We start from the raw sequence: 16,062 nt of genomic DNA on the forward strand, positions 1-16,062 counted from the left end.
TACTATGAGTTTACTCAGATAATAATAATAAAAGTTAATACTAAATTGTTCCTAATTAAAAGATAAATTTAAGGTACTCAACTTTAAAATATATATATATACACCAAAGGCTAAACTACTTCCAACTAAATTAAAACTCAACTACTTATAAGTTATTAAGCTTGGGAAAATGTTTTTCTAATTTTTTTGTTACCATAACATTTCATTTACTGCAATTGCCCACATTTTCTCTCAATACGCACATTTAAACTACATACGGTGTATTTCTAAAATAAATAAATAAAAATCAAAATATATAGAAGTTTCATTCTCAATAACAAGGTCAAAACCTTTTTATTTTCTTCACCGCCGTGTGCACTGTTTTTCATTTACTGTTTCCCTTTTTAGTTTTTCACTATATTAAGCCGAGTATATATTTCCAAGTTCAAAAACTAAATATATATAAATAAAATGTCAATAATCATAATAATAAGAGACGAAGAAATTTAAACTGTCCATTCGATTTCGATTTCTATTTTATTTGTTTTAGTTTGGTTTGCGTTCGTTCTTTTCCTGGTCTGTGGGCGAGCGATCAAGCCCTTACACTCCTTCTCTGCCTCTCTCTCCGGAGATCTGTTCGTCGCTATTCTCTCGCTCCTTCGCCCGAGAAAATCTCCGTCGCCTCTCCGACGAACACGCTCTGGCTTCTCGCCGAAATGAAGAGAATACGAGACGACGTCTACGTTAGCGCTCTTTTCAAACGCCCTTTCGCTGCTTCCCGTGGAGATTCGTGAGTCTCTCTCTCTCTCTCTCTCGCTCGTTCGTTGTCTCTCTATTTTGTGCCTGCTTTGATCGTATCATTGATCTCCTTGTTACCTAGCTGTTCGGTAATAATGACAATTCGAAATTTCATATTAATTCGGTTTAATACAAGTAAGAGAATATATCGTCGAATTTGGGAATGAAATAGCTTCTTAGGGCTCGTAACGGACGAAATCTCGCATTTTGCTTTTTTTCTCATTAGGTTTGTGTTAGCTTTGTGCATTGTTGAGTGGTGTACGGTCGGTTCTGTGATTGAATGGGTTATATTTGGGATCGAAGCACACGAAATATATTACCTTTTGTGTGTGATGGTGAGAAACTGTGCATAAGTTATTTTGGCTGAAACTTGATGATTTTTTTTTTCTTTTTTAAATTTTTTGGTGCGATGAGAAGCCCCGGGCAGGCCTCGATCCCTGAAGCAGAAGGGGAAGGAGGAGGAAGTGTGGTCGGTGCTAATTCACAGAAACTCACGACCGACGATGCACTGACCTATCTCAAACAAGTCAAGGACATGTTTCAGCTACAAGACCAAAAGGATAAATATGACAAGTTTCTCGAGGTCATGAAGGATTTCAAAGCCCAAAGGTTGCCTCTTCAAGCTTACTATTGGATTTTTATAGCTTTGTTTGGATTTTACTTATTCATTAATTTTATATTGGTGTGATGTTAGGACCGACACCTCGGGTGTCATAGGAAGAGTGAAGGAGTTATTCAAAGGCCATACTCACCTGATTTTGGGGTTCAATACCTTTTTGCCGAAAGGATATGAGATTACCCTTGACGAGGCTGAGGTGCCGCCGAAAAAGATGGTTGAGTTTGACGAAGCTATTAGTTTTGTGAACAAGATAAAGGTGGTTATTGGCGTGGTTTTTTTTTTTTTTTTTTTTAGTTTCGATTTTTTATTTGCTAGTTTAATTGGTGTGTCAATGTTTTGCAGAAGCGATTTCAAAACGACGATGGTGTTTATAAATCGTTTCTGGACATTTTGAATATGTATAGAAAGGAGCTCAAGGACATAAAGGCAGTTTATGAGGAGGTGAGAACAATTCTTCTTATTATTTTATTATATTTCTGTATCCTCTTTGACTGATGAATGTCATCTGTGTGACTCTAAACTCAGGTTGCAACGCTGTTCCACAAGCATCAAGATTTACTTGATGAATTCACGAGATTTTTACCAGACAATTCTGCGGCCCCGTCAACCCAACAAGCATTTGGCCGTAACTCACTTCCGCGCTTTAATGAAAGGAGCTCTGCTACACCCACACTGCGCTTAATGCATACAGACAAAGTGATTCAACTATCTTATATATAAATTCTGCTTTTTTTTTTATTGCTTGTATTGTGTACTTAGTGGATTTCTCTCTTAACAGCAACGTCGGCGAGATAGGATTATTACTTCCCTCGGGGACCGGGATCCTAGTGTTGACCGTCCAGAGTTGGCTGATGAAAAGGCCATGAAACTGAGCAAGGAGCACAGGAAGCGTTTCGAAAAGGAGAACAGAGATAGAAGAAGCCGAGACCTTGACGATAGAGAACCTGAGAACAAGAACGGGGATTTCGTAATCCAAAGACTACACGACAAAAAGAAATCCTCGAGAAAGGTGGAAGGGTTTGCTGGAACGGCTAATGCATCTTCTTATGATGACAAAGATGGTTTGAAGAGTGAGTTTTTAATTCTAATCGAGCCTAGTAGTGTGAATTTGTTTTGTGCACCTTTTTTTAGGATGACTTCTGTGTGAAATGTTTATTAGTAAGTATACGATGCAGGTAAAGCGTATGCTGTGTGGTGTTTAATGATTTTGTCAAGTTTCTTTAATAATATCGAATGCTAATTGTGCTGCCACTGATTTTTTTTTTCAGGCATATACAGTCAGGGATTTATTTTCTGTGAGAAAGTTAAAGAGAGGTTATGCAGTCAAGATGTCTATCAAACATTTTTGAAGTGCCTTCATATTTATAGCAATGGAATAATTATAAGGAGTGATTTGCAAAAGCTGGTATGAATAATTATCCATGATTAGTCAATTATATACTATCAATGGGAACATGAACTATTTCTTCCAGTGCTGCCACTAAACAAGCCGTTTCTTTAGAGTGTCGACTATAAATTTCATTTCCCTAGTTTGGATAATTATACATTCTCTTGTATTTATCCTGTTCAGGTGTCTGATTTATTGGGAAACTTTCCAGATCTTATGGAGGAATTTACTGATTTCTTAGAGCGTTCTGAGAATATTGGTAAACTTAACGCATTAATCTCGAGCGGTTGTTTTCATATTATATTTAATCACTCTTTTAGATCGCATGTCTATATCGTGTTTCTGACTTTTTCTGCTTTTGCAGATGGGTTTCTTGCGGGTGTTATTAGCAAAAGTACGTTGACACATCCTTAAATCTTGCATTGTCATATACAGAATCCTTATGGATTTATCAATCTAATTTTCTTTTATCTAATCAGTCCTCTTCCATTACTCGTGAACTCTGATAGAAGTTATATATGCTTGCAGAATCGATATCCAATGATGTTCAGTTAACCCGACCTTTAAAGGGAGAAGAAAAAGACAAAGAGCATAAGCGTGAGGCTGAGGGAAGTAAAGAAAAAGAAAAAAGCCGCGAGAAATATTTGGCAAAATCCATTCAGGAGCTCGACCTCTCTAGTTGCCGGCGATGTACTCCGAGCTATCGTCTTTTGCCAGATGACGTATGCATATTTATTTTAATATTTTCTGGTCTACATACCTCAGTCTTATAATGTAAACGAATGTATTGAAACTTGTCATTTTGCAGTACCCGATACCTATGGCAAGCCAGAGATCGATGCTTGGTGCTCGAGTTTTGAATGACTACTGGGTTTCTGTGACTTCAGGGAGTGAGGATTACTCTTTTAAACATATGCGCAGGAATCAGTATGAAGAAAGTTTGTTCCGATGTGAAGATGATAGGTAAGAAATTTAAAGTTGCCTTTTTTTTAGCCATCTTTGAATATGAATATGAGTTTTTTTTTTTTTTTTTTTTTGCTAATTAGTATGCCTTGTTGACCATAGTGTTTTGTTTTCTGTTTTGTCATTGATTATGATCTGATTTGTTCGTCGGAGTATGATTTGCATGTAGGAATTCCTTGGGGAGTTATGCTACTGTAGTTTCTTTATCGATTCTCTGACACTTTTCCATGTAATTACTGATTGTGTTTTTAGGTTTGAATTGGACATGCTATTAGAATCAGTAACCTCGGCTTCCAAGCGAGCAGAAGAACTGCTGAACAGCATCAATGACAACAAAATCAGTACTGAGACTCCAATTCAAGTTGAAGATCACTTTACAGGTTTGTTTCCTTGTGATATCTATCATGAAGCAATAATACATACAAGCTTTAAAAGTTTTTCAGTATTGTATCTCCAACTGACGTGTCCTCACCAACTTTCTGATCTGCAGCCTTGAATTTAAGGTGCATTGAGCGTTTATACGGTGACCACGGTCTTGATGTGGTTGATATATTGCGTAAAAACCCACCTCTAGCTTTACCTGTCATATTAACTCGCCTGAAGCAGAAGCAAGAGGATTGGACAAGGTGTCGTTCAGATTTTAACAAGGTTTGGGCTGAAATATATGCCAAAAACCACTACAAATCACTTGATCACCGCAGCTTTTACTTCAAGCAACAAGATTCGAAGAACTTGAGTAGTAAATGTAAGTGTAATATTCTTTGTCATGTGTAAATGTCAGTGTTTTGTATATACAATTAACCATTATTTTTATATGCAGCCTTGGTGGCTGAGATCAAGGAAGTGAAAGATGAAAAAGAGAAAGACGATGATTATCTTCTTACACTTGCCGCTGGAAATAAACAAATTATAGCCCCACACCTGGAATATGAGTACGCAGATGTTAGCATTCACGAAGACATGTATAAACTTATCCAGTATTCATGTGAAGAAATATGCTCAACAAAAGAACAGTTGAATAAAGTGATGAAAGTTTACTCAACATTCTTGGAGCCGATCCTGGGTATGCCTACTCAAGCTAGCCGACCAGAGGCCATTGAAGATGCTAAGGAAAACTCTAGTCCATCAAGCCAAGGAAACAGTGATGGAAGTCCTACTGAAGATACTCTCCAACTTGATAAAAACCGTAGAAATGCCGATTCTGCTGATAAACTGTGTGGATCAAATGATCGTGTGGTGCCCATGGATCAAACTTTAAATCAGAATACACCAGTGGCAAATGGAACGGAAATTGGTCAAGATAGAACCACCGTGGAGGTCGTGTCAGGTTGGGATTTCTGATTAATGTTCATTTCATAGTTTCAGTTTTTCTAGTTGTTAAGATTGCATTGTCTTATGTGCCCTCTCGTTGTTTTCAATTTCAAGGTATTGTTGCGTCTCTGTCTGTACCTGTTGAAAATGCCAATGCCTTGGATTCGGTAGAGGTATGTTTTCTCTTTATCTAAATGCTAGATATAATTAGTTATATCACCTGATTTGTGGGTTTCAAATAATTCTTTTGTCTCACTTATTTTTGCATGCTTCAGAAGGATGATCTTGCAAAACCTACTATCATATCAAATGGAGTTTGTGGAGGAGAACCCGCTAAAGCTAGCAATTTGCTCGAAGTATCTCTTGACGTCTCTAAAGCCGAAAAAGAGGAGGGTGAGTTATCGCCCACTGCTGATTTCGAGGAGGACAACTTTGTCGTCTCCGAAGACCATGGGGTTCAATCTGGAAACCACGAAGAGCATCGTGGTCGAGAAAATGATGCAGACCCTGATGATGAGAACAGCGAAAATGTTTCCGAGGGCGGTCAAGACGTCTCGGGAAGTGACTCCGCAGGCGATGAATGCTCGAGAGAAGGGAACGGAGTAGAGGACATCGAGCAAGAGGATGTCGATTGTAAGGCCGAGAGCGAAGGAGAGGCTGACGGAACCGCCGAAGCTCAGTTGGCCGGAGGAGAATCCGCATCGTTGCCAGAATCCGAGCGCTTTCTTTTGTCTGTGATGCCTCTGGCAAAGCATGACCCGGCTGCTTCAGCCCTTGAAAGGAAAGGGCATCAAGTCTTTTACGGCAACGATGATTTCTATGTGCTTTTTAGGCTTCACCAAGTAAGGAAATTTATAATTACTATGGTCCGATTGCTGTTTGTTTGTTTCATTGTTCTGAAGGTGTTATGTATCTGAATTTTCTAGAGCCTTTATGAAAGGATTCTGTCGGCAAAAATGAATTCGGCATGCGGGGAAACGAAATGGAGAGCCTCGAAGGAAGCTAGTTCTCCAGATATTTACATCAGGTACTAAAAGTTTTGCTCTTTCTTCGTGTTTTGATTCATAACTGACGGTATATGATCTTAAACTCTTTTTGTTTGTTTGTACGATACAGATTCATGAGTGCTCTGTACAGTTTGCTTGACGGGTCGTATGATAATGCCAAGTTTGAGGACGAGTGTCGAGCCATTATCGGAAACCAATCCTATGTGTTATTTACCTTGGACAAACTGATTTTCAAGTTGGTCAAACAGGTAAAAAGAAAAAGGAAAAAAAGAGTCCCGTGTTGAACTTTCTTTCTTTCGAGGTTTTGAATCCTAACTATAGCTTTATTACCACAGCTTCAAGCCGTGGCAAATGATGAGATGGACATTAAGCTCGTTCAGTTGCATGAATACGAAAAATCCCGGAAAGCTGGAATATTAGATTCAGTATATTTTGAGAACGCACGTGTCCTTTTGCACGAGGAAAATATTTATAGATTAGGATGTGTAAGTTGTTTATCTGACCTCTCTTTCTCTCTATCCATCTCTCTAGAATTTTTGGTCCTGATCTTACGATTATTTTCCTATGTTCCTTTATAGTCCTCTAGCCCGTCCCGGTTGTCCATACAGCTGATGGACAACATGAGTGAGAAACCAGAGGTCTTTGCAGTTTCAATGGATCCCAACTTTTCAGATTATCTAAACGACGACTTCCTATCGTTTTCTGAAAAAATGGATCAAAATGGCATTAGCCTCGAGAGGTATTGTTTCTATTTCAGCATCTTGATGTTTGAAATTATATAACTTTACCGAAGGAGTCTAGTTTTATTATTAATTTTATTTTTTTTCTATATATGCTGTATTGACGTTTAGTTGCTCTACATGGCATCTGCAGAAACAAGCGTAAATATTCACGTTTAGATGAAGCTTCGGCCTTTTCGGCGGCCATGGAAGGTGTAAAAGTGCTCAACGGTTTAGAGTGCAAGATGACTTGCTCATCCTCTAAGGTATTTAATCACACCCTTCTTTTTTATATTATATAAATAGCAGTAATAACTTGCCTTAGATGTCCTTTTGGAAGGAAACCGAATAAAAATAAAATGCAAGTCAATGCAAAAGAAAGTAGTACTAGAGTAAAACTCATCATATGGAAACAAAACATGATTTGGTTTCTGTGTATTATAGGGGTGCCTATTTATTATTTTGATTTTACTCATAATAATATGGCAACTGAGATCTATTGCGTGTATCAGATATCATACATATTAGACACCGAAGATTACTTCTTCCGATCAACGAAGAAGAAGTCGAAATCATTGGACGGGGGATCATCGGAAAATGATCGACGAGTACAGAAGTTCCGGAAATTCTTATCAAACTCGGAGTAAACATTTAATCATAGACTCAGAAGAAAAAAAAAGTGTCCTAATTAAGACGGAGCTGAAATGGAGAAGCCCGTTGCGAATCACAGTGTAACTTGTTTGTATCTTTTTTTTTCTTTCCCTAATTTACTTTATTTAAAATATGTAGAGATACAACTCAAGTGTCATTTTTTGGTTTTACTTAGGAAGCCACTGGCTTTATGGATGATGGTCTATAAGCTATTTATTTGTATAGAAGGATGATCTGTAAGGTATCTTTGTAGAAAAAGGTGTTTATTTATATTGTTGTTTCTATTTTTTTTTCCCCTAGCCTTGATAAGAATTATGGCTTTTTTTTATATAAATATTCTTAATACGGTTAAAAATTAGCTTGCCCTGATTTCTAAAAAAAGATTTTATAGTTATTATTTATTTATTACATTATGGACTAGAATTTAGATGGCCTCGGCTTGAGGATATGAATAACCAATGTGCTGATTCAATTTGATCAATGACAAACTGAAAGAAAAGAAGCTGAAACCTTGATGAATAAAAGGAACAAGGTTGGCAAATCAGATTATTTTGGTACACAAAATCGGCTTGATTTCCATAAGCAATAGCAGCCAACTTTTCGTATTTGGTAATACTTGTAGAACTTGTATTAAGTTGAAATTTTGGACCCTTTGATGAATTCATAGACGCGTGGTTATATTTGGTCACACCCTTTCTCATGCTTTTACATTTGATTATTATTTATTTAGTTTCAAGGAAACTTGAAAAGGGGTTTGTTTCTTCTTCTATGACGCCAACACCTTCTAACTTGATGCCCAAGGCAACTATATACACTTGAACAGTTGTTCACGTGCGTTTCAAACTCCATGAAGGGCAAACTGTTTTTTCTCGGTAATATATGCATATATATATACTCTATAATATGAAAAGGGAAAGAGGAAATAGAAAATAGAAAATCGAAAATATCCGTACGTATTATTTTACAAAAAATTATATGTAAAATAATTTTTTTTTTTAAATTGATCTTCTCTTTAGTGTGGCTCCACCATTGACTACGTCAATAACTACGAAAGCTAGCCCGGTGACAATAAGACACTTAAAATCCCAACAAACTTAGACCAAGTGGTAATATCTCTCTGTTGAGGTCACTATTTAGAGAGACGGGGATTATCATCGTAGTGTAAACGAGCCTTTCATGTTGAAGTTTTTTTATTTTATTTTATTATAACTTACTCAATTTTTTGGTGTAGTTAAATGTAAACTTTATCGTCAGAATATGAGACAACGATTAAAGAAATCTAATAAACTAGTAGAAATTGAATATGAATGAGTATGACTAAAGAGCCGGGACTTAGCTATTGCAATATTGTTTAAGCCAATAACTAAAAGTTTTATGCCAATTTTTATCTAGTTTTTAATATTATTTTCCTTTAGGGTTTCATAAAAAATTATATTAAATTTTAGAGCGGTATCATCACACTTTATTTTCCAATTTCGAGCTCAATTGGAATTGCAATTTTTATGCATTAAATTTGGTTTTCTTGGAGTATTTGATTCAACGCATATTACAAGATCATGGACTGATTTTCATATGCGTAATAACGGTCATGACGTGTAATATGATATCAAAACACACACAAAAAACTACCAAAATAAACTTGACTACTAAAAATAGTAGAAAATTACTTTGATAAATCATCAACCCCATAAACTAAACAAACGCACATACCAAGCAACTTAATAATCGTTTATCTAATCTCGCAGGCTGAAATCACCAACCCAACCCTCGCACAACTTTCTAGTCGTTGGATTATAGAGAATTTCTCTCAATTTTTCCATGACGCAATTTTATAGCATATAAACAAAAATTAAATAATAAAAAAAAATAGCTGTTTAAGTGTGAATATATTAGCCAGTTTTTTTCCAAAAAGACAACGTAAATTTCCTTAGTAGCAGCCGCATTATTTAATTATATATTTTTATCTTCCTGAAAGAGCAGCCAATAAATTTGTTTTCTAACTCGTAATGAAAGTGACATCTATGACTATATGACCACAAATATACTCATTCTCTCGCCTGTCGCTGTTTAGTTCGAGACGCAAAAAATTATTAGATACCAAACTATAGTCTTATTTATGAATGCATATTAACATGTTGATGTGGTCACTCACTCACATGTCATTACGTCTGTTAATTAGGACGCCTAAGCATTAAATATTAAACTATCATTCATTCCGCTTCAAAACCACGTCCTCTCTCTCCTCTTTCTTTCCACCTAAATAATTAAATGAATATATGCTTATTTCATAATTCATTCACCTATTATTCCCATAACTATAATATACAATATTATTGTAATAATACTATTCTAGCAATTACCGAAACCCAGCTGGAAAGTTCCATAAAGGTCCAAAAAAAATAAAAATAAGACGACCCATTTCAAACCGCCGGACCATTCTCGTCTCTTACAAAACGCGTTTTTTCGTTTACCATAAAGGAAAACAAATTAAAATAAATAAATAAAATAAACACGTTGACGCGTTACCTTTGATTCTTCTACGTTTTTCAAATTCAATGCGTAAATCTCCTTTTTATATCTCTCTATTCTTATTAACACACGCATATATAAGTATACACACCTGTCTCTCTCTCTCTCTCATATTCACTTCTCAGTTTTTTTCTGTCAATTTTTTGTTTTTTCAATTTCAAAGCAAAGATGGTGATAGTCTATTTCGTGGCACTTCTCTGCTTCTCTCAGTTCCCGGCGAACGAAGCCCGGTCGATTCCCGACGGAATATTCGCCGGGAATAATGAGCTCTCCGACAAGTCGTTGTTCTCCGAGGCACCGCACTTCAAGAACTGGATTCACTGCCCTAAGCCTCTGGACAGAAACGACGCGTCGTCTTCCTGCGACAAGTCAGCAGTCCACGTGGCAATGACGATCGACTGTGGGTACATGAGAGGCACCGTGGCCTCGGTGCACTCGATCCTAACCCACGCCTCTTGCCCTGAGTCTCTGTTCTTCCACTTCGTGGCCTCCGATTCCTCCGATTCCAGAAGCTTCGCTCGAGCCCTAGAATCCACGTTCCCTTCGCTGAGCTTCAAGCTCTACGTATTCAAGGACTCCATCGTCGCCGATCTCATTTCTTCCTCGATCCGCGAAGCACTGGACACGCCGCTGAACTACGCTCGGAGCTACCTCGCCGATCTCCTCGACGATTGCGTGGAGAGAGTGATTTACCTCGATTCCGACACTCTCGTCGTCGACGACATTGCCAAGCTCTGGAGCGTGAGGCTCTCCGGCTCCAGAGCCGTCGCCGCGCCGGAGTACTGCCAGGCCGATTTCGAGAAGTACTTCACCGGCGAGTTTTGGTCGGACGGCGAGCTCCGGGGGGTTTTCGACGGGAAAAAGCCGTGCTACTTCAACACGGGAGTTATGGTGATGGACTTGGCGCGGTGGAGGGAGAGAGGCTTCACGGCGGAGATCGAGGGTTGGATGAGGGTTCAGAAGGAGAGGAAGAGGATTTACGACCTCGGATCTCTACCTCCGTTCCTTCTGGTGTTCGCCGGAGACATCGAGCCGATCGATCACCGGTGGAACCAGCACGGCCTCGGCGGCGATAACGTGGTGAATAGCTGCAGATCTCTCCACCCTGGTCCGGTGAGCTTGCTCCATTGGAGCGGCAAAGGGAAGCCATGGGTGAGGCTTCAATCCGGTCAACCTTGTCCAGTTGACTTTTTGTGGGCCCCTTACGATCTTTTTACACAATGATTTTTGTTCTATTTCATTTTTTTTTTTTTTTTTTTTGTGGTATTCTTTATTCATTCGTCCAAAATACAGCTGTAAATATGCAGAGCGGGATATAGATTTTTTTTTTTTTTTTGAAGGCTAGCGGGATATAGATATTCATGTTGTAATTTACAACACAGAGATTTATTAATATTGTGTTCATTCGTTACTATTTTTTGGAATCATTAATTTTTATTTTGAACTATACTAAATTTGACGAATATTACAGCTATATATTCATTACACAATTTTGAATTTATATAGGTCATAAGTTATACAATTAATTTAACGGAAGACCTCATAGGGAATGTAAGTCCCAACATACAAGTTTACAACTACAAGAGAAAGAGAATATGTTTGATTAAAAAAAAATGAATATGACAGCTTAGACTATTCCATCTCTATGTGTGGACGGAGGGAAAAGAAAATCTTTTAGCATTTTTAATTATTATTATGATTATTATTTGGTTTGTCTTTCTATTCATTCATATACAGCTGTAAATATGCGCACACACACATATATATATATATATATATATATATATATATATATATAAACTAGGGTCAAGCGGCTAAATGGCCAAATAGAACTTAAGGATTTGCAAAATAGCCAAAGTTTATCAAGTATAAGCAAAATAGCCAAGTTGCGATTATTAATCCAGGCAGGATTAAATTTAATCCAGACAAGATATCGGGATTAAATTTAATTCAGGCAGGATTAATTTAGTCCAGGGATTTTATTCAGCCTTAAAATTTAATCCTCGACCTTCTCCGATCTTCTTCTTCTCAGACCTCCTTCCAGTCACCGCAATCGCACAGATCTTACCTCCCGTCGGACTCTCCGTCACGGCGGCGAAGGCGAGGAGATCGACGGAGATTCGCGACTCTCTGTCACGCTACGGCGACGAGGCGGGCTTCCTCGCTGGAAAGGTTCGTCGCCGGAGCTCCTGCCCTCCCTCGCTGGCGAGATAGTCGCCGCCGCCCGCCACATGGCCGACCACCGCCCGCGACCGGGCCCCGCGGTGCTGCGCATGGAAGTCGAGATGGTCCTCCCGGTCGACAGAATCCCCGGCGGCGAGGCGATCGAGGGTCTGCAGAGAGTGGTGGCTATTTTGGCTAACTTAATGAAACTATGGCTATTTTGCAAAAATCATAGTTTGAATTGGCTAGTTCATGCCATTTTTCCTATAAACTACTAACAAAACAGAGAGATTTATTCATATTTTATTTATACATTTTTTTTGGGGGGGAGAACATGGGAGGTTTGGAATCAAATCATCGATGAATAATTGTTGCTTGGTTCTGTTTTGCATACTTGTTTTTCCTTTGAAGTACACCACATTTGAACTATATATTAATCAAAGAATCCTGTAAAACAGGATTATAAATTTATATAGCATATATATGATTTGGGTCCTGATATTCAAGACGATGAAGCGGACGTTATTACGAAGTCCTGATTTTCAAGCCATTTACTTTGAGAACTGTTGTTTCACTTCAAAAAAGATGTAGTAAATAATAATGAATGCAACAGAGCCTTGAAAAATTTATACCGCAAAAGTGACAAATAAGTGACACTTTTGTTCCGTCACAAAAAAATAAAAATAAAGGCACAATACACCCAAAATTCGTAGATACCCCTCACCAAATTTTAATTTTTTAAATTTTTTATTTGAACTTCGCTGACACTTATGTTATCTCGTAAATGCTTTGCTGTACTTGGACCAACAAGAACGCCATGTTCAACGTGAAAACTCAGCAACATTGTGCTTGATGATTTTTTAAACAAAGGAACCCAAAATGTCATATTGTGACGATTAATCAACTAAACCTCAGATGGTTTTCTTTAAACTTTATATTAAGATGGAAATTAGATAAATAAATAGACAGGTGAACCCAAAAAAAAAAAAAAAAAAAAAAAAGTAGAATATACAGGTCCTCTCACTTTTCCCAACTTTATAACAATCCAACAGCACAGCTCAAATGTAACCTGTTTTCCAAGCCTCTTAAATGATGACCTAATAGCATACACCTGCCAAAAAAGGAAGAACCAGAAATTAATGCCCATTTCAAGGATAGTTTGAAATCAAACAATCAATGAAAATGCCCACATGTGTGAGAACATGAAACCATGTGGGATTTTTCCCTTGTGCATGAGAACATCTTCATAGAACACAGATGGGCTTGTTTTCGATAATTATTATTATTATTATTATTATTATTATTATTATTATTATTATTATTATTGATATCTTAATAATGAATGAGAAGAATCTAACCAGAAAAGCAGCTTCGCTAGATAATCGCGTTCAGTGCCTACGGTGTCGTCGCACGAGTCATCGGACATATTTTCTTGGTTCGCCGTGACCGAGTCTTCAATGAAACTCGCTTCGCTGTCGTCTTTGAAAAATCTCCGAGATATGTTTTTAACAAGCTGGTAAATTATTTCCTCAACCTCTAATGATGATGGCTTGGACAATTCTGTCACCTATCCAAAGTCAAACAAACCAAATTAAATTTCACATATATCGTGTCTACACTCGTGTTTTCAGCGGAATAAAATTCTGGGCAAGAACAGAATATGTGAGAGAATTCTTAGGTTGTTACCATATTAGAATCCAAAGACCGTAGATAATCCAACAGATCATTTCTATGTTCGGTGCTGTATTGGATTCGTGTATTTTCCTGCTTCCGAGCATGAAGCTCCTGAACAACAACAGAAAAAGTACATCTCTCAGATTGCAGCCTAAATATGTGATATAATTTGAAGCCAATAAAAATACGTGAAGTTAGGTAACTAAAAGAGCCAAGAATCCATGGGTAGAGAATAGCAACAAGCTATAGAAATTTGTGGTAATGACAGTTATTATAACACATCATGTAATCTCCAAAAACTAAGTAGAAGGTAATAAAGGGAAACAATTGTGCTTGTAGTATATGGAAGAAGAAGAAAAAGAGTAATAAAAAAAGGCACATTACTTTCTAAATATTGACCAAATTCCGGCATTAAATATTGTAGAAGGCGCTATGAAAATAATGTTTTTTCTAAAATCCAAAAATGCTTTTAGATGGTCCATGAAAAAGAAGTCTAAACAAAGATGCCAAATAGTAAAAAGGAAGCTTTTGAAGTTAAGCGAGGCTTTGAAACCTACCTATTTGTATTAACTAAATCTTCATCCATAAATCAACGAGAGGACGAACTAAGCAACTCAAACAAGCGCAGTAAACATTGCCGTGCCACACTAGTCAAAAGATGTATACGTAAAACTAGAGATGCTTAAACTATGTAAAAAGCTGATAATGCACAAGCACTTCATATATGTAAGATTTGTTTAGAATTTAAATAGAAATCGCAAAGATCAGGTCTTAAAGAAGTTAAGAAAACCCTAAACTTCCCAGGGTTAATTTCTTGACTTTAATATGACCCTTTCGCTCTAGAAAACGTTAGAAAGAAAAGCAAATGTGCAATAGATTCCCTGAACAAACTATTAGAAAAGTAGCAACTATTACTACTGAATCATCGTTCCAGGTATCTTGACATAGAGAGATACTAAAAGATAAAGATCAAACCAAATTATTATGAGCAGAGCACTCTCTATCCTCTACCAACTATCGACATAGAGCATTAGTGAATGAACAGTACTTCAGGAGATTATATCATGAACTGGCCTATTATCTCATTCATACGAGCACTAGAAATAGAAAATCCAATCCTTTATTGGGTACTGAAAGAAAAGAAAAGAAAAGAAAGGAAAAACGAAGATATATATATGAACTCATTGACAGTGAAATTGGATAATCTCCTCCTCGATTAAATGCAACATTTCAATAGAAACAACTCAAAGAACAAAACTCCAAGATTTAGTTACCTCCTTGGCCATCGATAAGTCTGATTGCAATTGTTGAATATAATTCAAAGCTTCTGGCGATAAGTCTCCGAAAACCCGAGGACTCGTCATCTCGAAATCTTCAATCGTAGTCTCATCGCTCTCGTCGGAAACCCCCTTCCCTTCCGATTCCCCATCTTGCTTCGGCTGGTTCAACTTCTCCGGAGACTCCATCGGAATTTCGAAATTCCTCATGAGAGATATCCGATACTCAGCGTTCCACAGCGTATACCTAAAATCATTTTCCAAAATAGACTCAATTTATCTTGCGAACCAATACAAAGCACCGAAAACCAAGATTCAATCTCGCCCTACCCGGTGATGATGGACGAGACGAGTAGGCGATCCAGAGGAGCTTTGGAGACGGTGACGGTGATCGAGAACTGATCGGAGGGAAGCAATCCGAGCATGGTGGAGATCGTCTGCTTCATCGAGTCCTTCGCGGATTCGGAAACGCCCTTGGAGATAACGGAGGTGTCCAGAGGCTCAATCCTCTTCAGCATATTCGCGATGACGGAGAATCCTCTGTCCAGAGTCGACCTCCGAGTCGAAACGAACTCGTCGGAGACTCCGCCGCCGTCTACGCCGGAGATTAGGCACGTGACCTTCCCGGAAGACGGAGACTTGGCCAAACGACGCCGTTGCAGCGAAATCTGCGACGCCGGTGGGGATGGCGATTGGAGAGCCCGCCGTGGCCGGAGAGATGATATATCGGCGAAGCGAGACAGTACGAAAGCCCGAGCTGTTGACGCCATAGACGAGGAAGAAGAGAAGAGAGCTTAGCGCTCTTTCTCTCTCTAACTTCGTGTGTATAAGAGTCAGCCACTTAAACAGTTAAACCACACAACGCAAATTTCTTTGGTTGGAATCTATTCTTTATCACGTCAATGACTATTGTGCCCTTTGTGCGGAAGCGGAATTACAGATTCGCCATTAAAATCTTGGGGGGACTATTGTGGGACTGAAGTGA

The 16,062-nt window shown here is 38.1% G+C and overlaps 3 protein-coding genes across 4 annotated transcripts; 2 read left to right on the plus strand and 1 right to left on the minus strand.

Moving 5' to 3' along the window:
• The first annotated feature begins 483 nt into the window (after positions 1-483).
• On the plus strand, positions 484-7,704 carry SNL2 (SIN3-like 2). 2 transcript variants are annotated; one of them, XM_089607760.1, is made up of 22 exons: positions 484-769; positions 1,195-1,386; positions 1,472-1,652; positions 1,739-1,837; positions 1,922-2,092; positions 2,175-2,466; positions 2,665-2,801; positions 2,967-3,042; positions 3,148-3,177; positions 3,312-3,505; positions 3,592-3,746; positions 3,999-4,126; positions 4,237-4,491; positions 4,567-5,073; positions 5,172-5,230; positions 5,333-5,899; positions 5,984-6,084; positions 6,174-6,312; positions 6,400-6,549; positions 6,643-6,803; positions 6,938-7,049; positions 7,296-7,704. In XM_089607760.1, exons 1-22 carry the CDS (start codon positions 696-698, stop codon positions 7,428-7,430), a joined length of 3,915 nt encoding a protein of 1,304 aa, XP_089463886.1. In that variant the 5' UTR covers positions 484-695; the 3' UTR covers positions 7,431-7,704. The 2 variants fall into 2 exon arrangements, with proteins under 2 accessions (XP_089463886.1, XP_089463920.1); XM_089607794.1 differs by having other exon boundaries at positions 5,336-5,899.
• A 2,336-nt stretch (positions 7,705-10,040) lies between these two features.
• On the plus strand, positions 10,041-11,374 carry LOC149406008 (putative galacturonosyltransferase-like 10). The gene has a single exon (XM_089607930.1). It carries the CDS (start codon positions 10,132-10,134, stop codon positions 11,185-11,187), a length of 1,056 nt encoding a protein of 351 aa, XP_089464056.1. The 5' UTR covers positions 10,041-10,131; the 3' UTR covers positions 11,188-11,374.
• Positions 11,375-13,022: 1,648 nt separating this feature from the next.
• LOC149406009 (seed maturation-like protein) lies at positions 13,023-15,935 on the minus strand. Its single transcript, XM_089607850.1, has 5 exons — positions 15,408-15,935; positions 15,075-15,324; positions 13,813-13,911; positions 13,485-13,693; positions 13,023-13,237 (listed from the first exon to the last, which is right to left on the minus strand). The coding sequence occupies exons 1-5, from the start codon at positions 15,845-15,847 to the stop codon at positions 13,162-13,164; spliced, it is 1,074 nt and encodes a 357-aa protein (XP_089463976.1). The 5' UTR covers positions 15,848-15,935; the 3' UTR covers positions 13,023-13,161.
• Between the last annotated feature and the right edge of the window lie 127 nt (positions 15,936-16,062).

Source organism: Urtica dioica, chromosome 1, assembly GCF_054948205.1.
Source record: "Urtica dioica subsp. dioica isolate 48M chromosome 1, U.dioica_male_clone48M_v1_H2, whole genome shotgun sequence".
Lineage (NCBI taxonomy): Eukaryota > Viridiplantae > Streptophyta > Magnoliopsida > Rosales > Urticaceae > Urtica > Urtica dioica.